The sequence below is a fragment of the Drosophila miranda genome, chromosome 2 (assembly GCF_003369915.1).
Source record: "Drosophila miranda strain MSH22 chromosome 2, D.miranda_PacBio2.1, whole genome shotgun sequence".
Lineage (NCBI taxonomy): Eukaryota > Metazoa > Arthropoda > Insecta > Diptera > Drosophilidae > Drosophila > Drosophila miranda.
In genome coordinates, this window is record NC_046675.1 from 686,605 (window position 1) to 709,475 (window position 22,871).

General features: G+C 46.0%; 10 protein-coding genes across 12 annotated transcripts in view; 3 read left to right on the forward strand and 7 right to left on the reverse strand.

Annotated features, from left to right (window-relative positions):
• LOC108154915 (protein similar) overlaps positions 1-2,275 on the reverse strand; it is a 64,315-nt gene extending 62,040 nt beyond the window's left edge. Inside the window, exon 1 of the mRNA XM_017285374.2 lies at positions 1,407-2,275. Within this exon, the coding sequence (XP_017140863.1) occupies positions 1,407-1,594 (188 nt within the window). The 5' untranslated portion in view covers positions 1,595-2,275. The remainder of the gene's footprint in view (positions 1-1,406) is intronic.
• A 105-nt stretch (positions 2,276-2,380) lies between these two features.
• LOC108154918 (mitochondrial intermembrane space import and assembly protein 40) lies at positions 2,381-2,984 on the reverse strand. Its single transcript, XM_017285377.1, has one exon. It carries the CDS (start codon positions 2,963-2,965, stop codon positions 2,480-2,482), a length of 486 nt encoding a protein of 161 aa, XP_017140866.1. The 5' UTR covers positions 2,966-2,984; the 3' UTR covers positions 2,381-2,479.
• Positions 2,969-3,554, reverse strand: LOC108154921. Its single transcript, XM_017285380.2, has 2 exons — positions 3,353-3,554; positions 2,969-3,296 (listed from the first exon to the last, which is right to left on the reverse strand). The coding sequence occupies exons 1-2, from the start codon at positions 3,382-3,384 to the stop codon at positions 2,993-2,995; spliced, it is 336 nt and encodes a 111-aa protein (XP_017140869.1). The 5' UTR covers positions 3,385-3,554; the 3' UTR covers positions 2,969-2,992.
• A 31-nt stretch (positions 3,555-3,585) lies between these two features.
• LOC108154919 lies at positions 3,586-4,296 on the reverse strand. Of its 2 annotated transcripts, XM_017285379.2 has the most exons (3): positions 4,128-4,296; positions 3,758-4,066; positions 3,586-3,688 (listed from the first exon to the last, which is right to left on the reverse strand). In XM_017285379.2, exons 1-2 carry the CDS (start codon positions 4,157-4,159, stop codon positions 3,760-3,762), a joined length of 339 nt encoding a protein of 112 aa, XP_017140868.1. In that variant the 5' UTR covers positions 4,160-4,296; the 3' UTR covers positions 3,586-3,688; positions 3,758-3,759. The 2 variants fall into 2 exon arrangements, with proteins under 2 accessions (XP_017140868.1, XP_017140867.1); XM_017285378.2 differs by having other exon boundaries at positions 3,616-4,066; positions 4,128-4,292.
• Positions 4,297-4,330: 34 nt separating this feature from the next.
• On the forward strand, positions 4,331-5,789 carry LOC108154917 (DNA repair protein Rad51 homolog). The gene is made up of 3 exons (XM_017285376.2): positions 4,331-4,524; positions 4,600-5,156; positions 5,231-5,789. The coding sequence occupies exons 1-3, from the start codon at positions 4,459-4,461 to the stop codon at positions 5,613-5,615; spliced, it is 1,008 nt and encodes a 335-aa protein (XP_017140865.1). The 5' UTR covers positions 4,331-4,458; the 3' UTR covers positions 5,616-5,789.
• Positions 5,790-6,105: 316 nt separating this feature from the next.
• Positions 6,106-8,170, reverse strand: LOC108154916 (PC4 and SFRS1-interacting protein). 2 transcript variants are annotated; one of them, XR_001775016.2, is made up of 3 exons: positions 7,374-8,170; positions 6,493-7,315; positions 6,106-6,423 (listed from the first exon to the last, which is right to left on the reverse strand). XR_001775016.2 is itself a non-coding variant. In XM_017285375.2 (2 exons), exons 1-2 carry the CDS (start codon positions 8,070-8,072, stop codon positions 6,557-6,559), a joined length of 1,458 nt encoding a protein of 485 aa, XP_017140864.1. In that variant the 5' UTR covers positions 8,073-8,170; the 3' UTR covers positions 6,106-6,556. The 2 variants fall into 2 exon arrangements, 1 of the variants encoding a protein (XP_017140864.1); XM_017285375.2 differs by having other exon boundaries at positions 6,106-7,315.
• A 1,446-nt stretch (positions 8,171-9,616) lies between these two features.
• LOC108156418 (dual specificity protein phosphatase 18) lies at positions 9,617-12,747 on the forward strand. Its single transcript, XM_017287865.2, has 2 exons — positions 9,617-10,003; positions 12,027-12,747. The coding sequence occupies exons 1-2, from the start codon at positions 9,885-9,887 to the stop codon at positions 12,619-12,621; spliced, it is 714 nt and encodes a 237-aa protein (XP_017143354.1). The 5' UTR covers positions 9,617-9,884; the 3' UTR covers positions 12,622-12,747.
• Positions 12,748-13,000: 253 nt separating this feature from the next.
• Positions 13,001-14,571, reverse strand: LOC108156417 (solute carrier family 25 member 51). The gene is made up of 3 exons (XM_017287864.2): positions 13,848-14,571; positions 13,641-13,770; positions 13,001-13,587 (listed from the first exon to the last, which is right to left on the reverse strand). The coding sequence occupies exons 1-3, from the start codon at positions 14,390-14,392 to the stop codon at positions 13,249-13,251; spliced, it is 1,014 nt and encodes a 337-aa protein (XP_017143353.1). The 5' UTR covers positions 14,393-14,571; the 3' UTR covers positions 13,001-13,248.
• A 177-nt stretch (positions 14,572-14,748) lies between these two features.
• Positions 14,749-15,663, forward strand: LOC108156419 (60S ribosomal protein L32). Its single transcript, XM_017287866.2, has 3 exons — positions 14,749-14,847; positions 15,097-15,196; positions 15,275-15,663. The coding sequence occupies exons 2-3, from the start codon at positions 15,104-15,106 to the stop codon at positions 15,584-15,586; spliced, it is 405 nt and encodes a 134-aa protein (XP_017143355.1). The 5' UTR covers positions 14,749-14,847; positions 15,097-15,103; the 3' UTR covers positions 15,587-15,663.
• A 75-nt stretch (positions 15,664-15,738) lies between these two features.
• Positions 15,739-17,186, reverse strand: LOC108156416 (serendipity locus protein delta). The gene has a single exon (XM_017287863.2). The coding sequence runs from the start codon at positions 17,080-17,082 to the stop codon at positions 15,820-15,822; it is 1,263 nt and encodes a 420-aa protein (XP_017143352.1). The 5' UTR covers positions 17,083-17,186; the 3' UTR covers positions 15,739-15,819.
• Between the last annotated feature and the right edge of the window lie 5,685 nt (positions 17,187-22,871).

Sequence of the window (22,871 nt, forward strand, 5' to 3'; positions counted from 1 at the left end):
GAGCTGCACTGGTGCATGCTTCGGTCATCGACAGTTGATAGTTTCGATCAATTGAAATCGATTGACGCTCGTTCCCTTAGCTTCCATTAAAGACTTCCATTAGCTTTCACTAAAAACAATGGGCAAATAGTAAGTCAATTGGAGGTGTATGTGCGATAACCAGTTCGGAATGAATGGGGAAAACTACTGCCGCAGTCGGCAGTCGGTCACTGGGTTTCTTCGAAGCGGGGCAGAGTTTCCAATTGGCTATAGAACCGCTTTTCAGCTTTTCAGAGTTTAGCTTTGCATTGACTTTGCATTGGGTTTCCAGTAGCCTCACGTCACGTAGGCCGGAGCCCACGATTTGGTCGAGTGTAAATGTTTTAAATAAAACATAAACTTAACATTTTATGCGATCAACAAAGTAAACTTTTAAGAGGGGCGTGGCCAGGTGGAGGAGGCAGGCCTCAGAAGTCGAAAACAAAACACACACGAAAAAAGAAAAAGCACGCGGGGAAAAACAGGTTGGTTTTACAATGTACTAGGTCGGTATGGATGTGTATTCAGTGGAGTGAGGGCTGGTTGGGCTGCGTGGATCGACATAATCGAACACAACAGGTTTTTCTTTTTCTCTTGTGATAAAAATAGTCCAAATCACGGTTCAGGAGGCAGAGAAACAGAACAATGATCTAAAAATAAAGCCAGGACCCCGTTGCTCCTTGGCGAGCAACAAGTGCTGCCTCCTTGAGTATTTCCGCTTCCAAAGTGCGATTTTGGATTGGTATATCGTATCATATAATGACGTGCAAACTGATACTATAGCGATTTCAGTTTTGTCTTGCGCTCGTTCAAGGTCAGGGGTCTCGGTCATTGCGTTCTCTTTTACTCGGCCTGCCTTCGCGTCACAAGCTTGTATAATTATCGCAAATGCAAAATTAGTCGAATGTGTGATTGATGATTGGTTTTAGTTTTCTATTATTTCCCCCCCTTTTGTTTTTGTTTTCGATCGTTCGTCAGCAGCCACTGACGGACGCGCGATAGGAAAATCATCCTCCTATCCTATCCGCTCCGTAGAAAATTGATGCTTATCGGATGACAACGATCGGTAGGGACGTACCACCACCCACCCACCTGTTTACCAGTTGAACGACCTTCCAGTCAGGACCAGTCAAGATCGATAGATCGCCGATTGATAATAGCCTCCATTCAATTCCCATATCTACAACTTCCAGTTTTCAAATATGTACTTGTGCAGAAAAACGAGAGGAAAAAACGTGACGATAGCAATAGAAGGCGACCGCTACGACGCCGCACCAGCAGCAGCGGCGGCGGCGAGAAAAAGAAAGCAAGAGCTTATGCAATAGCAAAAGCAACTGATTTAAAGACATCCGCTTGGTGGGTGATGGGGCGGGACGCTGGGGACTCACCTGCGTTTCTCCTTGGGCTTGCCGCTGGCAGTCAGGTTCGATCCTGATCCTGGAGAAGCCTTGGCTAGCGCGCTGCCAGTAGCCGAGATGCTCGAAGAAGCAGCAGCTGCAGCAGCAGCGGGGGCGGCGGCGTTACGCTGTTTTTGCGCCTCCGCTGCCGCATCGATTGTAGCAATTAACGAAACCATTTTGTCTCCAATGATCAAAATGCAGCAGCATTCAAAATCTGTCGATGTGGAGAATGTGGTGGTTCCTTGACTGTGTTGTTGTTCCCTTAGTTTTCTTGTTGTTATCGGAGTGTTTTCCCCAGTCTCTTTTTGAGACTCTTCGTTGTTGCTTTTGCTGTTTTGTTGCTGTTCTTTTCTTTTCTTTTTATTTATTATCGCGTTCGGTGTTGTTGTTACTTTTTTATGTGTATGTTTTATGAAAACTAGCTGAAATTCTCTATGCGCGTGTATGTGTGTGCGTGTTGTGTTGTGTTGTGCCCGATTGGTGCCACTAACACATTCACATTCACAGTCACAGTCACTGTATTTTCCTCTTAAACTTTTGAGATATTGGGTTATTGCTATTATTTAATGCCCCCAGTGGACTTTCTACTTAGTTTTGCTTTATTTCTTGCACGTCAATTACTTATTTCTGATCATAAACAACTGCTGACACGAGCACAAGGTTATTTTGATGGCACTTCGAGTATTATTATTGCACTTTGAAGTTCTGCACGGACTTGATATTCAACTCGCGATTTAACATCTCACATCTGAGATTTATATGCACTTTATGCATTTTACAATGCGCTTACGGCATTTTTCGTCACGAAATTAATATTTTTACGTGTTTATATGTCAGCTAGGGATGTAATTTTAATATATCTATGCATCGATATATTTTGATAATATATTTGTAGACGATATTTTTATTGGACGAGCGAAAATATTTCTATCGATGTTTTTGTGAAAATAAATATATAAGAATGTTTTCAAAATATTTTATTTTTAAGGGAGAATCTTTTTAGGGACTTTCGGCATGTTCTATTTTTTCCAGAAATTTCCATAGTAATCATAAATGTTGTCTTATTGAGCCTTCTCTACCGCCGAGCTGGTCTGCGACGGCACATCTTCAGCGGGTGGAGCAGGTGCCCCACTGTCGGCCGGCTGATCCTCCTTGACTGGAACTTCAGTCGAAGTGTCAACGGGTAAAGCCTCAGCCAGAGGATCGTCATCGTCATCATCGACGCCGCCATTGGCTTTGTTGTAGACTGTGGGATATAGCTGGAAGCAGTCGCGCATTTTGGTGAAGGCCTCAAAGCAATCTGATCCCTTGGGCTCCGCTTTGCTGTACTGGAAACAACTAAATGCCTCGCGAAAGTCAACGCCGCACGGTCCTGTGGCCATACCTCCCAAGCAGGGACAGCTCCAGTTAATGTTGCCGTCCTTTGTGATTACGCCCTCAGCCGGCTCTGGCGCCGGCAGCTCAATTGTGCTTGGAGTCGCATGGTCTTCCTTGGTAACGAAGATAACCTTGTCCTTGCCGAACTGTTTGCAAAATGAAAATGACATCTTAATGCCTCCCTGCGAATAATTTCACTAAAGTCTGACGACGTTTTCGTCGTTCTTGCTATCAAAGTCCAGCTGATTTTTTGACGCGTTTAGCACCTGAAAGTGACAAGGCACCTCCTGGTAGTGGCCTATTAAGGTAACAGCAATACGCGCGCGCTCAACGAATTCTTGGGGCACTCGCAAGATAAGTCGTCGCTCTGCCGCACTGAATTTCACAATATCCAGCGATGTCTTGCCTCCGATTTCTCCAAATAAGCTTTCCAGGGAGTTGAGAATGCAGCCAATCAAGTAGCCAGGCGTCAATACAATAGACTCGGTGTCACGAAGTTTTCTGTAAATTCAATGTCACTTGCATTATTTACGAAAGATGCACGTGTTTCTACTTACAGCTTAACATCCAGGTATTGGGAATCTCTCATTCTTTGGTTGGCGCTGTGATGTTCCCGAACACGCTTGGGGGAACTCCTTATTCATTAAAGTTCGGTTGAAAACTTGTTTAATGCCGGCGTATATTTTTTATGTAATTTTTTGCTTTTCACGTTGTGTCAAACAGCTGGATAGGAGCGATAGGTAGACAGCGATAGACGATAGTGAAGCCAGCGATAGATAGCAGCTAAAACGCGCAGAATTTAATATCGGAAAACAATTTCTTAATTTTAAAATAATTCAAATCTAATGGTGAATGTTTAATGTAACCGATTTAACATGCCGAAACTGTGGGAACTATACATTTTAATTGGAAGTGTCTGTCAGATCGTTGATCAGAAGCTGGAGTACAGGACGTTGGCTTACTTTCAACATCTCCGAGCTGCTTTTTCGGAAATATCCTTGTCGAAGTCTAGAGCTGTCTTAGAGGTGCCTATCACTTGAAAGTGGCAAGGTACTTCCTGGTAGTGGCCTATCAACGACAGTGCGGTTCGGGTCCGCTCAAAGAACTCTTCGGGCACACGGAAAACAATGCGCTGCTGCTTGTCACAAAATTTAACAATGTCCATGTTGGTCTTGCCTCCCAGATCGCCGAAGAAACTCTCTAGAGCGTTTAGAACACAGCTACGAAAGAAGATGGGTGTGAAAATAATAGCCTCGGGGTTGCGGAGCTTTCTAAAAAAAGAAAAAATGATTATATTATAGACAAGGAGCTGTCGTTTATTGTCCCACTCACAGTTTGACATCAAAATAATAATAGTCACTCATGATTCACGCGATATTGATTGATCTCGCCAGTCATCAATATTGTTTTCACATTTAATTTAATCTGTATCATATTTCTGAACGAAAAAGCTACGTACGGTACTTTTAACTGAAATGATATCTAAACATCATGTTTCCTCGATGTTTTACTGTTAAACATCGAATACAATTAATCGATGGTATTCCACCTCTAGCACTCTGGACAGCCCGCGCTTCACTTTGACGAAATTTTGACCCAGAAATTGAGAATTTAAAAAAAAGAGACTCGATATATAGTTGTCGACTTGTACATTGGGGCCAAAATGGATGCATTGACGAATTCGGTGGAGGAAGAGGAGAATGGCCCACTAAATGTCACGAAATTGATTGTAAGTTGCTGTCGATCGGAGATCTAGCTGCACCAAATCATAAGCTGTATTTATTTATTGACGAATCAACGATAGGGCGGCAGTATAACTGCCAAGGACATAAAGCTACTGCAGCAGGCAAGCCTTCACACGGTGGATGCTGTGGCCAACGCGACGCGCAAGCACCTACTGGCCATTCCCGGCCTCGGTGGGTCCAAGGTGGATCAAATCATTTCCGAAGCCTCAAAAATGGTGCCGCTTGGCTTTCTCAGTGCCCGTACCTTCCATCAGATGCGCGCAGATGTCGTTATGCTGACGACTGGCTCCAAGGAGTTGGACAAGCTGCTTGGCGGCGGCATCGAGACGGGTTCTATTACTGAGATCTTTGGGGAGTTCCGCTGTGGCAAGACGCAGATCTGCCACACCCTGGCAGTCACCTGCCAGCTGCCCATCAGCCAGAAGGGAGGCGAGGGCAAATGCCTGTACATAGACACGGAGAGCACCTTCCGCACGGAACGTCTCTCGGCCATTGCCCAAAGGTTCAAACTGAATGAATCCGAGGTTTTGGACAACGTTTCCTGTGCCCGGGCCTACAACAGCGATCAGCAAACCAAACTGTTACAAATGGCTGCGGGCATGCTGTTTGAAACCAGGTATGTACGCATCTGGAATCCATCTGGGATCGTGGCCAAAGAATCCTAATTCCTTATTGCTCCCAAACCTCCAGATATGCCGCTGTTATTGTCGATAGCGTCATGGCCCTCTACCGTTCGGACTACATAGGACGGGGCGAGCTGGCCGCCCGGCAGAACCATTTGGGATTGTGCATGCGGCAGCTTCAGCGCTTGGCGGACGAGTTCGGGGTGGCTGTGGTCATCACCAACCAGGTGACAGCCCAGCTGGACGGCGGTGGTGGCATGTTTGTCGCTGACGCCAAGAAGCCGGTGGGAGGGCATATTCTGGCGCATGCCTCCACCACTCGACTCTATCTGCGAAAGGGCAAGGGGGAGACGCGCATCTGCAAGATCTACGATTCCCCCTGTCTGCCCGAGTCGGAGGCGATGTTTGCGATTCTGCCAGACGGCATAGGCGATGCCAAGGAGGGGCACTGATTATTATACTATTAGCTTATTAAGATCTACTATACTATGTACATGTGCTGCAAGCAGGTGGCCACTTTCAAGGAACGATTGATTGATTAATGAATTTAAATAAGGCATTGCTCAATTTATTTTAATTGTTTAATTATGAAATCAAAAATGAAATATTTTGTTTATCAATGATCACTTAATGGTTGCTTCACTGTACTGCGTATAGGTCGCAGTTTCACGCAGATTCCTTGATTATTTTACGTGCAGGTAAAAACAGTCTTCGGTTAGAGGCAGCGTTTTCTGACCTGACCCACACGAGATAAAAGACAAGAAGGAAAAGCAGCGGATGCCGACTACGCTGATTCTAGACGAAAGGCAGAAGTAAAGCGCTCGCAGCAGAAGCAGCAGCAGACAGTACGCATGCTAGGAAACACGTGTCGGGTCGCCTTCAATAACAGTAGATTGGTAGAGGTCTGGCCAGATAAACGAAAAAGATTGTTTATTCGAGTAATTTACGTATGTATCATCTATAGCTTTATTCATTGTTGATCAAACATTTCTACACACATAGTAAATAAAATTTTACGGATCCAAAGATGTGAATGTTCATGGTTCACCCATCCATTTATCCAATAAATTGAAGATGATTTCACATCGAGAGTCGTCGAAAATGAAGGCAAATAAGGAAGTTATTTCAAATAAGAGTCTACTTTTTGTAATCTGATCGATTACACAATAGAACTTAGCTTTGTGTTGTTTGTTGGGTTCATCGTGTTCTGGAGCTGAAGATCAATTGTGCTGGATTTCAGCTTCAGCCGCTTAGGAGTAACTAAAAAAATTCATTATAGTCGAATACAGACACGCAAAATTCATTGTATTGCGGGTGCGAGTGTTTTACCTTATTATATCGTTGGATTATGGAGTAGTAACTGGCGCTAAAACATTATACTGTATTCTTTACTTTAATCTTTTTTAGCGGTAGCTGGGATATTGCCTTGCTTGGCATCAACGAGACTGTTGTAGCCACGCTCGTTCATCGAGACGCGTAGGTTCTCATTCACGTTTTTTGTATAGCTCTTGTAGATTTTAACCTTCTCGCAGAACTCCATCCAAAAGTTGTCTTCCTCCGACGCCGAGTTGAAGAGGCTCTTGAACCCGTCGTATATGGTCGAGGACACCTTACGTATGATCTGGGCCTTCTCCTTGAACTCGACCTCGTCGGAGTAGTCCATCTTCCAGAGGTCCAGGTTGCCGACATATCTGCGCAAACGACGCATTATGTCCACGCACTCTGGATTGCGCAGCAGCATCAGCTTCGTCAACTCGACGTCCTTAAACTGGTCCAGTATCTCCAGACATTTGCCCACATTGGCTCGGCGCAGTCCCAGGCACTCGCGCAGCTGCTGGGAGAGCTGAATGAAGTCCCGCTCCATGAACAGAGCGTCCTCGTGCTCGATGATCTCCTCAATAAATCGCGCGGCCTCCTGCTTGGGTATCTCATTCCGAGTTGGCTCAATGATGATGCGCCCGGGCAGGCTGTCGGGATCGAGCTGCCCCGACTCCAGCTTCAGCTTCAGGTCGTAGGCCTCATTGCGTGACTTATCAATCCAGGACTGCTCCGCAGCGGCACTTTCGAATCTCTCCGGCTTGTTGTAGTTGATGTCGATGCCCAAGCACTTGGCTGTCGGCATATATACCATCAAAAGGTCATTCTCTTTATTCTGTGTGAAGGAAACCCATATTAATGTTGCACGAGTATGACTTTTGCGTGAAACTTACGTTAGCTGGGCGCGAGCGCTTTTGAATAGGTGTCACCGCAGCGGTTGGCTTCGACTTCTTCACTGTTTTCTTGGCCAAGCTGGAGTTGGCTGCTGGTGGTGGTGTCGATGTCGCAGCTATGCCTTCCGGTGGGACGCGCCGCTTTGGCGGCGGTGGCCCGTCAGCCGAATCGGTGCCGGCCTCCTCGGAGTCTCCGTCCACATGTTTCGGAGCTCCCTTAGACTTACGTGAGCCAGCGGCTTTCTTTTGAGTGCTGCTGTTTGCGACGCTTGAAGCATCCGCAGCAGAAGTCTCGGCGGCTTCAGAAGTCGGAGTTAGAACTTCGATTGGTGTTGGGTTCTTCGACGGGATGGGTGTTTCGGTGGCCGAGGTCTGTTCGTCGGCACCGCCATCATCGGGGTTTGATAAATCGATCGGGGCCGAGTCCTCCCCCTTGAGTGCGCTTTCAATCTGGTCCATTGCCTCGCTGAACTTGGCTCGCTTCATATTCTTGTCGGTGGCGAATTTCTCCTTGTTCTCAACATATGGGAAGAGGTCCTCGATTTTTATATTGGCGGTCTCCCCCGTGCCGTAAAAGTAAACATTGTACTTTTTGTTGATATACTTTGTGATTTTTGCTGGCCATGCCGGATAGCCCTTAACCTTGGCAAACACCAAATCGTTAATGCTGAACGATTTTCCAATCTTTTCTTTACCCATTTTTGCCGAAATGTTAAGGAAAAACTTGAAATTAGTTTGTAAGCTAAAAATTGGCGTCGTCTGTCACCGCGGATTTGTCTTAACCCTCTTAACCCCCCTCTTTTTAAACAGTTTAACGACTTGAGGTTAATGGCGGGAAATATTGCTGATTGTAAATTCTTCTTGTAGATCCATTCCACCTTTTCTCTGAAGTTCTCTGAAAAACCGCGATATCTTTCACCTGAACTGCTCTAAAATAATTCAATTTCTATTATTTTTGGTCGAATAATAAAATACTCCCTTGGCTGACAATGGGTTAATCGGACGGACTTATCGAATATATATACCGTAAATATACTGACGAATTCAAGTTCTATTTTACATATTCTTCGTTTTTGATATTCCGTGCAATATTACTAGCTATACAGAATATTTAGCCATGCCCCTATAACTTTATACGGTTAATGAATCAATTTTCTACTCAACTGGCTTATTTTAACTACTTGCTTTTGTTGCATTTTGCGTTAAAAGAGGTTTTAGCGAAAATGGTCAAACAAATAAACGTAATAAAACGTAAGAGAAAAATCGTTCCTATTGCTAAATTTTGATATTCCGTTGAATAATGCTCACTAACTAAAACCTTTAGCTTTGCCCATATAGTTTTAGACCATTGATGAATACATATTCTACAAGATCAACTACTTTTAAGTACTTGCATGTATTGTATTTTGCCTACAGCAAGGTTCAAACAAAAATAGGGTATACCCTATTTGGTTAATATAATATGAAGAATCTGTTTTAAGACGTAATTTATAAAGAAATTATCTCAAACTGATATGTTTTAGACGTATTCATGCATTTGATTAGTTTTTTCTATACATATCCTGATCCCGATACCCTTGGCTTCTGTAAGAAGACCACAACCTTCAAAATATCGTTGAAATAGCTTTAAAACAGAGGCTGACTAGTTTCTGCATTCATTGGAGCCTGAGATGACAAACTTTTTCGCAATTCTATAACATCCCTTTCTCCATGGTATGCAAAATGTTGCTCAATCCGCGTCAACATTTTTTCGGCCAATATAGAACATTTAGCCATGCCCACATAATTTTATCCAATTAATGAACCTATTTTCTACTTGACTTGATTTAAATACTTGCCTTGTTTTCCTGCTCCGGCGTTTGATTGTTTTTTCTATAGATATCGAAAATTGTATCCGCCAAAACGCTATAAGCCAGTGTGTACATGCTATTAGTATGACCAAACTTGGTCGATTCTTGTTGACTATCGAATTTCAAATTTAGCTATCGTCGTTTATTCAAAAACAAAACTTTTCAAACTGTATTGTGAATAGAAATAACAGTGTTAAAATATTTGTGAAGGTAATTAGTTAATTTAATATATGCTTGGCCTACCTGAATTACAATTAATCACCCATTTAAGCGTTGGCAACGTTCCCACAGGTGAAAGGTTTGTTGGCAGGCGCCAATTTACCATTTCCACCCACACCCACAAACACATCACCTTTACGCACCTATGGACTGCTTTATTTAAAAAAAGCATTTGTTGTTGGCTGTGCTCAGTCGTGTCTGCGCTGCGAGAGAAACATCATCTAGCCAACATCATCAAGCCAAAACAATAATTTCCCGTCGGAATCTCTCAGAACTTTCATTTGTTTACTGAGTCACGAGAGGCCAGAGGCCGAACCAGAAAGAAGAGCACCAAATAGTTTTCACATTCGGCCTGGCCTGGAATCTGTGGAATTTGTTGATTGCGGAGCGTAAATTCTTTTATTAAGTGGCGTGAAATTTCGTTCGCAATATAAACATAAACATGCAGGAGCTAATAATTGCTCCACTCGTTCCCGGCAACGGAGGAGGAATTAACAATGTACTTCAGAAGGTGGTCGTCGCATATGATAAAGAGAATATTGAGAGCGAAAATGGCAAAAAGTGAGTCATACATACCTATAGATATATATACATATGTGTATATTTTTTAAGCTTACATTTAACGGAAAACACAAGTCAAGGTCGGGCTTATGTCACGCAACCTTTTTTTTGTTGCGACTCTGGGAGTGCACCACTTGCTGTGGCGCAAAACGTATCGTAACGGTATCGACACTGCTTGAAATTTGAATTACAAATCTAAAAGTTTTTTCATTTTTGTCTGTAGAAGTAGTGTTCTTTGGAGTGTTCTGCCAACTTATGTATGCACCCACCGAATGGTGAACATATATTTTTATAAACTCATTTCATTCTTTGAACTAAATTCCATACCCGAATGCCGATGTACCACATGTTGCACATTGCCTTTTCTTGCTACTATTCTCCTATTTATTCAACGAGGAAATCATCCATATATCGAATGAATTCTTCGAGAATGCAATGCAAACTTTATTTTGATTTTGCTTGAGTAGTATATATTTTAGGGGCCGCATTCTTGGCATTCTTCTCAATCAAAGCCCCTGACTCTGACAATTGAATTCAAGGACACCATAATTGCTTGAAATTAGTCATTTATCTTGGGGGAAGGTCTGTCTACAGGTCTACAGGTCTCGTCTCTGTCACAATGCTCATTATTTTTGGCAGTCGAAATATCATGCAAAGCAAGAGTTTGGCCAAGAGGTAAAATATGATGAGTACCCATCCAGACTATAGCGAGGTCTATAGAGAAGGCCTAATACATTAACTTTAGGATAGCATATGTGATTAGCCTAGTTTTCCCTATCCCCATGAGATTAAGAATGCCAAGACCCAAGAGATCTGAAATTCCTTGACTCGATTGGAACAGATACATAAATAATGGAAATGAAACCGCTGATGTGTTTTTGGATTTTTTATTTTTGCAAAAAATCATTGGTCGGTGCGAAATATTTTAATTTCGCTTATTTTTAAATCAAAAAAACATTTTCGACGATGCCAGTGGTTTGCTCTAGTGAAAGTGACCGATGATTAATATTGGCCACTTGCCAGCGGAATTTGTGATTATTATTTAATGACGACGAGAAGTCGCCGTAAACATATAATAAAACGAAACAAAAATTCGCCACGCACCGTCGCACAGACCCTGGCCATACTCTTACAACCAGCCACCAGCGTTTCAGACTCGATTCTGCGAGGGGAGAGGCTAGAGAGATGCCCAGAGATGGCCAACCCGTTGAAAGGGTATACATATTTTGGTGGGGTCTAAAAATAAGTGCAGTTTTTGATTTTACACATTTACATTCCTCAGTGGGCAGCCTTTTTGGAGGGCGATGACAGAAGCAGCAGCAGCAACAGGAAGGAAGGTGGTGCCAAAGAGAATTGGGCACCTTTCCATTTGATCTCCGCTGACAGCCGAGGGGAAGAGGAGAGGAGCTGATCTGATCTGATGGATAGTGCCATGGTATGGCTTTATTTCAATTATTGAGATGTAATTGCATTACTGACAAACGGGGAGGACAGTCCGAGAGACTCCCCTCCCTGGCCGAGCAGATGCGATGACTGATCTTTTTGTTTAGCCATTCGCCAAATATTTCGATTCTATTTTCATATGCACTCCAAGGAACTAATTATAAACAATTTTCGAGTTGTACGAGTGTATAGGTGGATACACAAATACCTATACATGTGTTTAGCAAATGATTGTTTTGTAGAGCTAAAAAACGATGACGTACTGCGTAGGTGCTCTGCTCTGCTGTGCTGTGCTGGGATGGGATGGGCCGGGATGGCATGGGGGATGTGTTGTTTAAGTTCCCATTCACAAAATTACGCAGGCTGGGATGCTTCAGGCTGAAAGCCTGCACGGTAATACGCAAAAAGATATAGATAGTACCTTCCATTTGTTTATGCGATGTTTCTATTTCGCGTAACACCAAATTGTTCGCTTCTCCTTTGTTCGAATGAGAAATGTTTTTTTTGTTTTTTTTTTGGTGTTTTTATGAGGTTGTTTACCCACATTAATAATGGTTCTGTTTTGTTGTTTCATTTGCAGTTCACAGGCGGGGGCGGAGAACAGCACACCCTACCCAGGACTGTCGCGCCTAACCCCCTCCCTGATCCTGTGCGGGGCAGCGGCTGTGGTGCCCGCCTACATGGACAAGCTGGGAGTGAGTTGCGTCATCAATGTGGCCCCTGAGCTGCCGGACACTCCCCTATCCAGCGTGATGAATCCTCTGTACCTGCGCGTGAATGCTCAGGACCGTTCGGAGGTCGACCTGGCGAAGCATTTCGATGAGGTGGCCGACCTCATTGAGGAGGTGCGTCTGAATGGGGGCGTCTCTTTGATCCACTGCGTGGCGGGGGTCAGCCGCTCGGCCTCCCTCTGCCTGGCCTACCTGATAAAGCATGCGGGCATGAGCCTGCGGGAAGCCTACACGCACGTCCAGTCCATTCGTCCGCAGGTTCGGCCGAACTCGGGCTTCTTTCAGCAACTGCGTCGCTATGAGCAGCAGCTGCGGGGCAGCTGCTCCGTGGAGATGGTCTACTTTGCATCTTTGGACAAGGAAATACCCGACATTCTGGAGCCCCAATACAGGGCAATGGAGGACTTCTACCAGAGATATCGCAGCTCGCTGAGGAAACGCTAGGTCCCGGCGCTGCGTTGCGGGGGCCAAGAGACATTTCGTAATTTGTGATATGTGAGAATTATGGGTAGAAATTAGATGTAGGTGTAGCAATAGGTGCTCAAAGATGACATTGTAATGCTGAAATATATATATATATATATATATATATATAGGCTAGTGCTTGATTTCGATAATTACAAATACACTTTTATTTAAGAACATTAAATTCACAGAGTAATTGTTTTTCGTAGTTTAGTAATTTCAATGAATCACAAACGTCACTAGCAAACACGATGCACACTGCATGTGCAACACAATTTAGTTATATATTCAACTGGATTCTAGTAGTATATACATATACTAGTATATACAATTTTTGTTTCCTAACTAAACTGTAATCTTGTAGTAGGGTTGGGTTTATTTAAATGCTGACAAAAGCCACACAGAACATTTTGGCTTATAGGATGTGTGTGTATGTACAATAATTACCTAAATCTCAGCCTCTCGGCATAGGCGACTTAAAAGAGACTTAACACGAAAGAAAATTTGCTAGCTAAAAGGCAGAATTAACAGAGTTTTGTGTGTGTGTACATTCAGCTTTGGAGTACATGCAACCTAATACATAATGCAGCCTCCTTTCGCCTCACCTCACTTACTTGAAGATATCGGAGATGTGTGCGGCATTTGTGGTATTTGCGGTTGCTCGTGCATCAGTTTTTTCAGGTTCTCGTAGGCCGTGTTCATGATGCCCCAACTGATGAAGGAACGTGCCGTGTTGAAGGCGCAGCCGCGGTAGAAATTCCCAATGCGGCTGTCGCGTTCGCGATAAATTCTTTTGCATGCATGCCAACTGCCCTCCGACCGATGGCCCATGTCACTTTGCAGCGATACTTTGATCACATTGAGGGGGTAGAATATTGTGCTGATGCTGGCACCGATGACGGCTCCTGCTATGAATTCCTGGGCAGTTCTGCTGGACACCGATTTCTAAGTGGGAAAGAATCAGTACTTCGTGCTATTCAAAAAAGGAAAGTACTTGCCCTGTTGGGTAACCGAGCGCTGGCCTCTTCTCTGAGCACAAAGAAGAATGCATTGGACAGTCCGTTGCGCCAAAATACTGGTTCTATACCCCTGTAGAGCTCCCTGTATCCATGATGGGCCACTACATATCTGGATAGGGATTCAAATATCGCGTTTCATTATTTGCTATATTATTGCTTCTATATTGCGAGTGCTGCGGCTCTCACCTGAAAGCATTTGAGGTATTGGAGAAATGTTGATGGAATTTCGAGTCCGCCAGCAGCGTTTGCACGCGTTCAAAGGGCAGGAGAATGGATTCAGCACTACCCGCCACTACGCCGGCAATCACCTTGGCACCGTAGTCATTCAGGCGATAGTCTTCCACCAGATATCTCCTCGTGCCATCAAACACGCCAAACATTATGGACAACGAAATGGTTTTCTGTGCCAATGGAGGCAGCATTCCTCGGTACAGAAAGCTAAGCCCCTCATGCCGCAGCTGACCGAAGGCAGATTTGATGGGCACGCCATGAAGCATTTGCCGAAAGATCATTTTGTAGATGGGATATGTGGCGGAAATGTTGACAAACGCTGCTCCGCATCCGCAGGCGAACTCCTCCCACTGGAAGGCGCCAAAGAAGCGCTCTGTGAAGATGCTCGCATGGCTAGATGATACACCCAGCTTTAGTGCTGTGGGTGGTGGTGCTCTTCTTGTTGTTGTTTTTTTTGTTGCGTATGCATTCTGTGCCTCGGAGTCATCATCGTCTTTCATGTTGCTACTGTAGTGGCTGGTGCGATAATGTGTGCAATTGTCACCTCGCTACCATTGTTTACAGTGGTAACTCCGCACACCTAACACTCGGCGTGTGATTTGTTTGTTTTGATTTTTTACTAAATTATATAATAAAGAACCACGGTATTACGACTAGGAATGCAACGTGCTATCGAATTGTCTGTATATCGTTTGATAGTTTTAGAATCGATATATCGATACAAGATTAAATGTAATAAACTAATTGTACAGTGGTTTTAGTGGTTGTAAACAATATAATTGAAATTTTAATTGTAACATGGCATTTTAAAAGATGTACCTCTTACAAGAATTGGTAAAATTATTGTTTACCACTATCGATAGCCAGAAGACAACTCTGTTCGAGCTGTCAAAATGTAGTGCGGCCAACTTCACATCCCTTTTCTCTCTTTTTGACGTGCTCTTTACAATTAGCGGTTCGTTTTTGCTATTAAATCTGAATATTTCCTAGGCATCCGAGTAACATGTTGGCTCCTTATAAGCTAAATAAATGCAGTAACAGTGAAGCAAGACACTGGCGCAGTAATTAAATCTATATTTTCATGGCATCCTCAATAAAATGTCAACCAAACTTTGTTGACATTTTCTCACAGGAAGAAACAATAAATAAAAATCGCGATATTCAATCAAGATACTGATGAGTGGTCTCAACTATCAAATTCCAGCTCCAAAATGACGATTCGCCCAGCGTACCGGCCCAAGATCATCAAGAAGCGCACCAAGCACTTCATCCGTCACCAGTCGGATCGTTATGCCAAGTTGTCGGTTAGTAAAATAAAATATAGTGTAGTGTAGTGTAGTGAAAAACAAAAAAATATCCTAATCATGGTCTTTATGTTGTAGCACAAATGGCGCAAGCCTAAGGGTATTGACAACAGAGTGCGTCGTCGCTTCAAGGGCCAATACTTGATGCCCAACATCGGTTACGGCTCCAACAAGCGCACCCGTCATATGCTGCCCACTGGCTTCAAGAAATTCCTGGTGCACAATGTGCGAGAGCTGGAGGTCCTGCTTATGCAGAACCGCGTCTACTGCGGTGAGATCGCTCACGCCGTCTCCTCAAAGAAGCGCAAGGAAATCGTCGAGCGCGCCAAGCAGCTGTCGATCCGTCTAACGAATCCCAACGGACGTCTGCGTTCTCAAGAGAACGAGTAACCTTAAGATTGAAATGCTCTTTGTCGAGTTATTGTAACGTGGTCGGAATACAAAATTTGAAACGTTAAAAGTGAAAATCAAAAGTTGTTATACCTTCAATATCAATATGTTCCACAGAATCTAGAAAATCGAATGTTATCTCTTCGAGAACATTGCTTTTTGATTTCATTAACATGAGTTTATTATGTTAAGTTGCACAAAAAAGGGAATATTACTAAAGTACAAGTCGAAGTCTATTTTAGAACGACGTCGTGATCAAATTGTAAGTGGTGCTCGAGCTCCTTTTTATTTTCAAAGCTGGCGCTGCAGATCAAACAAAATCTATTCTCATCATTGTCTGACATGAGGACAGTTACGGCCTGTTCCGATTCGTCCACATCAACGTGAAGCTCCTCCACCACTTGTTGGTCGTCTGACGGAGCGTCCTCCCTGACCCCATAGACAACATCGCCTTCGTGGGTCTTCATGTGCATTTTGAGGGTGTAGCGTTCAGTGAACGATTTGGGACAAACGGAGCAGTAGTGACGGGGTCTGTTTTCCTTGTGTATAAGCGTGTGGTGGTTGAATGTCTTCCGCGATTTGAAGGACACATTGCAAATGCTGCAGATTATGGGATTTTCCTCGGCTTCGTGGCGGAGCCGATGGTTGTAGAGCAAGTTGTCCTGCGAGAAGCGCAGTCCGCACTTCTCACACTGATATTTTTTCTTGTCCCAGTGCATGCGCATGTGCCTCAGAGTGTTGACGGGCCTGGAGAAACTCTTTGGGCAATAGCGGCATTGCTTCTCGGTCTTTCCTTCATGCAAGTTCATGTGCAACTCGAGGTATTCCTCATCTCGGCGTATGATGCCGCATATGGGACAGATATGATTCTGCGTATTCGAGTGGTCTTCATTGATGTGCTTCTGCATTTGGTACCACGAATTGTAAAATTTTCCACACTGGCTGCACTCCTGCTTGATGCGTTTCTTGAGTGGCTTTTCATCTAGATCGGATTTGTCATGCATGCTCTCCGACTCCCCCGCATCGCCTTCGCAAAGGAATTCCTCCTCGTCCTCCTCCTCATGGTCGTACTCCTGTTTAATGTCTGCATCGGAATCGTCTTCTTCTTTGACTAGTTCCACAAACAATGCTTCGGCCTCAGCATCGACGTCGGCGTCGGCATCCTCTAGTGTTTTTTCTTCGACCACCAAATCCTCCGAAGTATCTGCACATTCAAGCTCGGACTTCAATGCTGCCTTTAACTGGTTCGTTAGCCGCTTCTGTGTGGTCATTAAATTTACCATTATGGTATCGTATTCAGACAGCTCGGCGAAACAGCGGGGGCAAAGTTTTGAGTCTGCTTCTAATTTAATGCTTGTGTTTATGCAGTGCGCCAGATGCGTGAGCACCACGGAAATTGTTTTTTGGGACGACGGCATTTTCGCAAAAAGTTTTTTATAGCTGTCCGTTGCGGACTGCTCTACGTCCACGGCGCCGCAAAAGAAGCAGGTATCCATTTTTGGCCGTTTTAAGCAGATACCTGTATCAGAACTTTCAATTGAGGTGACAGAAATTGTGTATAATTCTATCGAACCAACGCCACGCACTAAAAACGCAACAGAGGAATGGCATTATGCCATTCACCCTCAAAAAAAAAAGGCGCAGCGCAGAGTTGCCATTCAGCCTAAAGCAACTTTTATATTAGCAAATTCACTCAAAAAAAGAAAATAAATACAAATAATAGAACAAATAAATACAAATAATAGAATAAAAAATAAAATTTAAAGGTTAGGTTAGGTTAACCCGGACGGCCCTCAGCGGGGCCACGCATAGGCCAATATGGTCCTTAGTTATCCGGATGGGGGGGTGTATGAACCGTCGCGGGAGTGTTAATGTGGTTTTAAAAGTCCCCGAGATTCGAGGTGTTTTTAGCATAGGCCAGCAGTTCCTGTGGCGTCCTTTTGGAGGCATCTTCCAGTGATGCCAACACTGGGGCGCCCAGGTATCTCCTCCTTGCCCTTGAGAGAGCCGGACAGTTGCAGATGAGATGTTCCAGGGTCTCGATAGCCCCAGGTTCCTCACATTTCCTACAACTGTCTCTGTTGGTGATGCCTAGCTTTGCTGCATGTGCAGCAGCCAGACAGTGACCTGTTAGTATCCCCACTAGCAATCTACAGTCCTTTCGTGGTAGGTGCAGTCAAGTGGCTAAGTTTCTCGTTGCGCTCCTTGCACATTATCTTCGAGGTTCTGCAGGTGGTGGTACTCCTCCACCTGCTATCAGTCTGTGCTCTAGCCTGCTTCTCTAGATCGCCTTGCAGCGTTCTGAGGGAGACAGGCACGTTCTCGGTTCTCCTATTCTCCAGCCCGACGCCTTCCTTAGCTAGTACGTCCGCCGCTTCGTTTCCTTCGATGCCCTGGTGGCTGGGAACCCAATAGATCCGCACTGACTTTGTCGTGCTTAGGGTATCTAGTGCCTCCCTGCTCGCCAAGACATTTCTGGAACTGACCGCGGACGACTGCATGGATCTTATCGCCGCTTGGCTGTCGACGAATAGGTTGACCGCATCGTGTGCTCGTTCTGTTAGGAGAGCGACCTCCGCTGCCTTCCCGATGGCAAAAACTTCTGCCTGGAATATGCTGCATTGGTCCGGTAGCTTATACGACAGCCTTATCTCAGGGTCTGTACAGTATAGGCCCGCTCCTACTCCTCCTTCCATCTTGGAGCCGTCTGTGTATATATTGAGGTGCTCAGTTTGGTCCCTTCCAATTTTCCAGTCTTCAGGTCCCAAAGATGTGGTTGTTTTGACGTCAAGGCAAGTTTGGGGGGTCATGTAATCAGTTGATCTGGTCATGTCCCTGCCAATTGAACTGTGCCCGTATCCTTGTATGGATAGGTTTCCTGATGCTATAAGGCGTTGTGCTGCCTTTCCCGCAATCAGGCGAGCGTGAATGTCCAGGTGGTCGATTCCGAGTATAGTTTCGAGTGCTTTTGTTGGGGTTGACCTCAGCGCCCCTGTAATACAGAGCAGAGCCTGTCGCTGAGTCTTTTCCATAAGCTTATGGTATGTCTTCTTTTCAATAGCCTGCCACCACACTAAGGCTCCATACAGCAGAGTTGGTCGCACCACCGAGATGTAGATCCAGTGCATTAGAGCAGGTGACAGGCCCCATGTGCTGCTGAGCATCTTCTTGGATGCATAAAGCGCAATGGTTGCCTTCTTCACCCTTTCCACTACATTGGGCCTCCATGCCAGCTTGCTGTCCAGTACTGTGCCTAGGTATTTCACCTGTGATTTTGGAGTCAGCCTAGTTTGGTCAATTTTCGGGGGGGTCCATATCGGTACCTTGTACCTCTTGGTAAAGAGGATGAGGTCCGTCTTGTCCGCGTTGAGTCCTACCTCTTCCGCCCACTCACGTATCTCCCTGAGTGTACGTTCCATTATGGAGCTGAGGGTCGATGGACATACACCCGTAATAAGTATGCTTATGTCATCTGCATAGGCTGTTATTTTTGGGGCCTTCCTTTCAAATCTCTTAATGAGGTCGTCGACCACCAAATTCCACAGTAGTGGCGATAGGACTCCACCTTGAGGTGTACCTCTGTGTGCCCCCTTTACCATGGAAGCGGTGCCCCACTCCGATTGCACCCGTCTACAACTTAGGAGGTTTTTGATCCAGACGTTGATTGCAGGGTGTATGTTATTCGCTTCTAGGCGACTTGTTATTGTGGGTGTTGCCACGTTGTTGAATGCTCCTGAGATGTCCACAAATGCTCCCAAAGCATACTTTTTGTTGTGAAGGGCGCTCTCGATGATGGCTACTAGCGAGTGTAGTGCCGTCTTCACTGATTTCCCCTTGGTGTAGGCGTGTTGGTTTATTGACATCAGTCCCCCTACCTCATTCCTGATGTGTAAATCCAACAGCTTTTCTAGTGTTTTTAGTAGAAAGGAGGTAAGGCTTATCGGTCTGTAATCCTTGGGACTCACGTGGCTGCACTTTCCTGCCTTAGGGAGGAAGACAACCCTCGAGGTTCTCCATTGGATGGGGATATAGCCTGTACTTAGGCATGCTGAGTATATTGCGAAGAGCCATGGGGTAATAACCTCTTTGGTCAACTGCATCATGGCTGGGAATATCCCGTCCAGTCCTGGTGCTTTTATGGCCGCGAAGGAGTCTATGGCCCAGTGGATTCTCTTAGTGGTTAACAGACCTATTGGGGGGTGCTGTTCCTCAGTTGCTAGGTCCTGATGCTCCTTGGCGTCAGTGACCTCGGTGCATCCAGGGAAGTGCGCCTCCATTAGTGCTGTTAGGGCTTCTTTACTGCCCTCTGTCCACTGTCCGTTGTCTAGTTTTAGTTGGCTCTGTACTGTGGGCTGCTTTGAGAGCAGCTTCCGGAGCCTAGCGGTTTCGGGCACTTTCTCAATGCTGGAGCAGAAGTTTCTCCACGAGTTCCTTTGTGCCTTACGTATTTCCTTCTTGTAGCTCCTAAGTAGGATTTTATATTCCTCATTGACAATCTCTTCGTTCGCTTGTTTGGCGATCTTGAAGAATTCCTTGAGGTTGTTCCTTTGGAGAGAGAGATCTCGGTTCCACCAGAGTGGCTTGGACCTCCTCTTCGTTCTCGAGGGTTTGCACGATGCATGGTAGGCGTTCAGTAACTCGTTGGATAGGGTCTTTAGGGACTTTTCTATATCCTCCGCGGATTTCACTGAGCCCGGATTCGCGAGCTTCGAAGTAACAGTCTTTTTAAACTTTACCCAGTTTGTGTTTCGCGGGTTTCTATAGACTGTTATCTTCGAAGAGTGTTTGAATTCGCACTTGAACTGAATGTACTTATGGTCTGAGAAGGATGGTCTTTCGAGGACTCTCCAGTCAGATACCAAGGTACTCTTTCCCGTGACAAGAGTTAGGTCTAGCACGTTTGACGAGGTGGGACCCACGAAGGTGTGTTCCTCCCCCACGTTTGCTACATCTAAGTTAGTGAATAAGATAAAGTCTAGGAGTGACTCACCTCTATCGTTGGTGTCAGGGCTTCCCCACACATTGTGATGGGCGTTGGCGTCTGCACCGATGAGGAGTTGGAGATTTTTGGAGCCGGCTTCTGTCACCAGACTCCTAAGTTCTTCCGGCGGGGCGGGCCTGTCGTGTGCCATGTAGCAGGAAGCTGCCATTAGGCGCTTTTCCTCGCTCTCCAGCATCACCACCGTCAGGTCATCCGTGCTGTAATGAGACATAAGATGAGCATGGATTCCCTTCCGTACGAGTACGGCGGTTCTGTTCCTGCTTACCGATGTTGAGTAGAGAAGGCTGTAATTTGAGGACTTTAGTCCGGCCACAGAGTTGCCTGACGCAATCCACGGCTCCTGGACTAAAGCTATGTCGGCGGGCCCTTGCTCCATGGCAATGAGGAGCTCCGCCGACGCTACCTTGCTTTTATGGAGATTGAGTTGCAGCACCCTTAGTGTCATGGGTGGCTAACTCAACCTCGCACGACGGGTTGACTATGATTGTCAGGTCACCGTCACCGTCTTCCTTCTCCTCCGAGCCGTCCAGCGCAAGACCCTGGGCGGCCTCCACTATGGTCTCCAGACCTAGGTCCTTCTCGACCTCGCCTGCCTGGAGGGTGTGCGCATCTTTATCCTCGGGGTGGCGCTTTTTCAGCCGTAGGTATACGCTACCTACGCCCCACGCCATCTTCCCGAACTTGGGATACAGGATGTCCTCCGCCACCTTGCTGATCTGGAGGATCACGTGCTGGCCCCCCTCGTTGGGTAGTGGGCTACCGGCATGCAGAACCTTCCAATCAGCCGTTGGCACGTCCGGATTTTGCCTCTGCAGCAGCTTCAGTGCTCGCTCCCCCTGGACAGCAATGGGAAGAGCACCTTCGCCTTTGGTATGGACGGGATCAGCTCCCTGTCTACCACCTCCAGCTTGGCCCCCTCCCACAGAGCTTCCAGTAGGGGCACCTTCTGCACCAGCCACTGCCGCGTTGGGTCGTCATTGCACTTGAGGATTTTGACCCCGTTCAGCCATCCCGCTCCATCGAACGTGGGCATGGGAGCGCTAGGGTCCTCCTCCATTCGCGAGAACAGTGCCTCGACGAGCTGCGCGTGGACTAACTTCCACTGCGCCGCCGTCATCTTCCCGTTCTCATCGCTGCGATCGATCAAGGCCACAATGAGATGTCTCTTGGACACCTCGCTCATGGCCTTCTGCCTCGGCTTCCTCGTCTTCGGCTGGGGGGTGGCCACCTTGGGCCCGCGTTGCCGCTTGCTCGCCGGAGTGTCTTTGGCAGCACTCTCGATCGAGCGTTGCCTCTTGGTGGCCAACATCTCCTCTACCTTGTTGGCGAGTCCACCGTTTGTTGCCTTCATCTGCGGCAGCTGCGCGTAGTATTCGCGGCCCTCCTGTACCCGTTGCTCAGCCCAGGCTAGCTTGGACTTCTCCTTTTGGGAGATATCCGCCTTGCCCTGGAGCCGGCTCAGTAACTTGAGGGCCGCCTTATACTGAGCTTTTGCCTTCATCCCCTCCCTGGAACGCTTCGGCCCTTCCCTACGCAGGGAGCTGGTACCTGGTTCCGGCGAGCGGAGAAGGCTTTCCTCTTCGGTCTTGCTAAGGGATAGCACGCTCTCCAGTTCCGAGTCTGCATCGACAACGGCACCCGTGCGGCTCACCCTGCAACGCGTCGTTTTTGTGGCAGTAGTATTACAACTGACATGACCTGCTCCCGCCATGCCCGAGGTGTGACCGCTGGCGACACGCAGAGAGGATTGCTCCTCCCCGTGCCCGCCGGTGGTAGCAGTCACGCTTTCCACCGACGTTTGGGTTGACATCCCAACCCGTGTTTGCTCCTTATCTACCTCCATATTTGGCCCGAAGGTCCATACCGGTTAATGTTTTTCGGGGGGACCACCCCCTAGCGTTTTATGCCTGGCCGCCAGGCACCTCTAGCCATCGCCTTGGTTCAGTTCCCCCGACTTTAGATCGGGAAGACGATGGACCATAGCCTTAGCTAGACACTGCATTACCCCGGGCAAGGCAAGCGACAGTGCATTATCCTCGGCCGGGATAATGCAACGTCCATTGCCCAGCCGGCACCCTCGTGGAGGGTTCAGCTAGAGGGTTTTTGCCAGCTAATAAAATTTAAATTATTTATTAGATTTAATTAAATAACTTTCTACACAAATTCGTAAGGTGACTAGCGCTATAAACATAAGTGTAGGATAGAGCATGAAATAAATAAATATTTTGTCAATATTTAAAATAAATATTAGTTCATTATTATTATCAAATATTTTTGGGCATA

What these genes read in the sequence shown, in the direction of transcription:
- LOC108154919 (XM_017285379.2), bottom strand. Translation starts at nt 4,159, where the DNA reads ATGAGTGACTATTATTATTTTGATGTCAAACT. An exon ending in TATTATTTTGATGTCAAACT is followed by an intron (nt 4,067 to 4,127) that starts GTGAGTGGGACA and finishes TTCTTTTTTTAG; the next exon opens with AAAGCTCCGCAACCCCGAGG.
- LOC108154918 (XM_017285377.1), bottom strand. Translation starts at nt 2,965, where the DNA reads ATGTCATTTTCATTTTGCAAACAGTTCGGCAAGGACAAGGTTATCTTC.
- LOC108154917 (XM_017285376.2), top strand. Translation starts at nt 4,459, where the DNA reads ATGGATGCATTGACGAATTCGGTGGAGGAAGAGGAGAATGGCCCACTA. An exon ending in TAAATGTCACGAAATTGATT is followed by an intron (nt 4,525 to 4,599) that starts GTAAGTTGCTGT and finishes AATCAACGATAG; the next exon opens with GGCGGCAGTATAACTGCCAA. An exon ending in GGCATGCTGTTTGAAACCAG is followed by an intron (nt 5,157 to 5,230) that starts GTATGTACGCAT and finishes CCAAACCTCCAG; the next exon opens with ATATGCCGCTGTTATTGTCG.
- LOC108154916 (XM_017285375.2), bottom strand. Translation starts at nt 8,072, where the DNA reads ATGGGTAAAGAAAAGATTGGAAAATCGTTCAGCATTAACGATTTGGTG. An exon ending in AGCGCTCGCGCCCAGCTAAC is followed by an intron (nt 7,316 to 7,373) that starts GTAAGTTTCACG and finishes TCCTTCACACAG; the next exon opens with AATAAAGAGAATGACCTTTT.
- LOC108154921 (XM_017285380.2), bottom strand. Translation starts at nt 3,384, where the DNA reads ATGAGAGATTCCCAATACCTGGATGTTAAGCT. An exon ending in CAATACCTGGATGTTAAGCT is followed by an intron (nt 3,297 to 3,352) that starts GTAAGTAGAAAC and finishes TTGAATTTACAG; the next exon opens with AAAACTTCGTGACACCGAGT.
- LOC108156419 (XM_017287866.2), top strand. Translation starts at nt 15,104, where the DNA reads ATGACGATTCGCCCAGCGTACCGGCCCAAGATCATCAAGAAGCGCACC. An exon ending in ATCGTTATGCCAAGTTGTCG is followed by an intron (nt 15,197 to 15,274) that starts GTTAGTAAAATA and finishes TTTATGTTGTAG; the next exon opens with CACAAATGGCGCAAGCCTAA.
- LOC108156418 (XM_017287865.2), top strand. Translation starts at nt 9,885, where the DNA reads ATGCAGGAGCTAATAATTGCTCCACTCGTTCCCGGCAACGGAGGAGGA. An exon ending in GAGAGCGAAAATGGCAAAAA is followed by an intron (nt 10,004 to 12,026) that starts GTGAGTCATACA and finishes TTTCATTTGCAG; the next exon opens with TTCACAGGCGGGGGCGGAGA.
- LOC108156416 (XM_017287863.2), bottom strand. Translation starts at nt 17,082, where the DNA reads ATGGATACCTGCTTCTTTTGCGGCGCCGTGGACGTAGAGCAGTCCGCA.
- LOC108156417 (XM_017287864.2), bottom strand. Translation starts at nt 14,392, where the DNA reads ATGAAAGACGATGATGACTCCGAGGCACAGAATGCATACGCAACAAAA. An exon ending in AATACCTCAAATGCTTTCAG is followed by an intron (nt 13,771 to 13,847) that starts GTGAGAGCCGCA and finishes ATCCCTATCCAG; the next exon opens with ATATGTAGTGGCCCATCATG. An exon ending in GCGCTCGGTTACCCAACAGG is followed by an intron (nt 13,588 to 13,640) that starts GCAAGTACTTTC and finishes TTTCCCACTTAG; the next exon opens with AAATCGGTGTCCAGCAGAAC.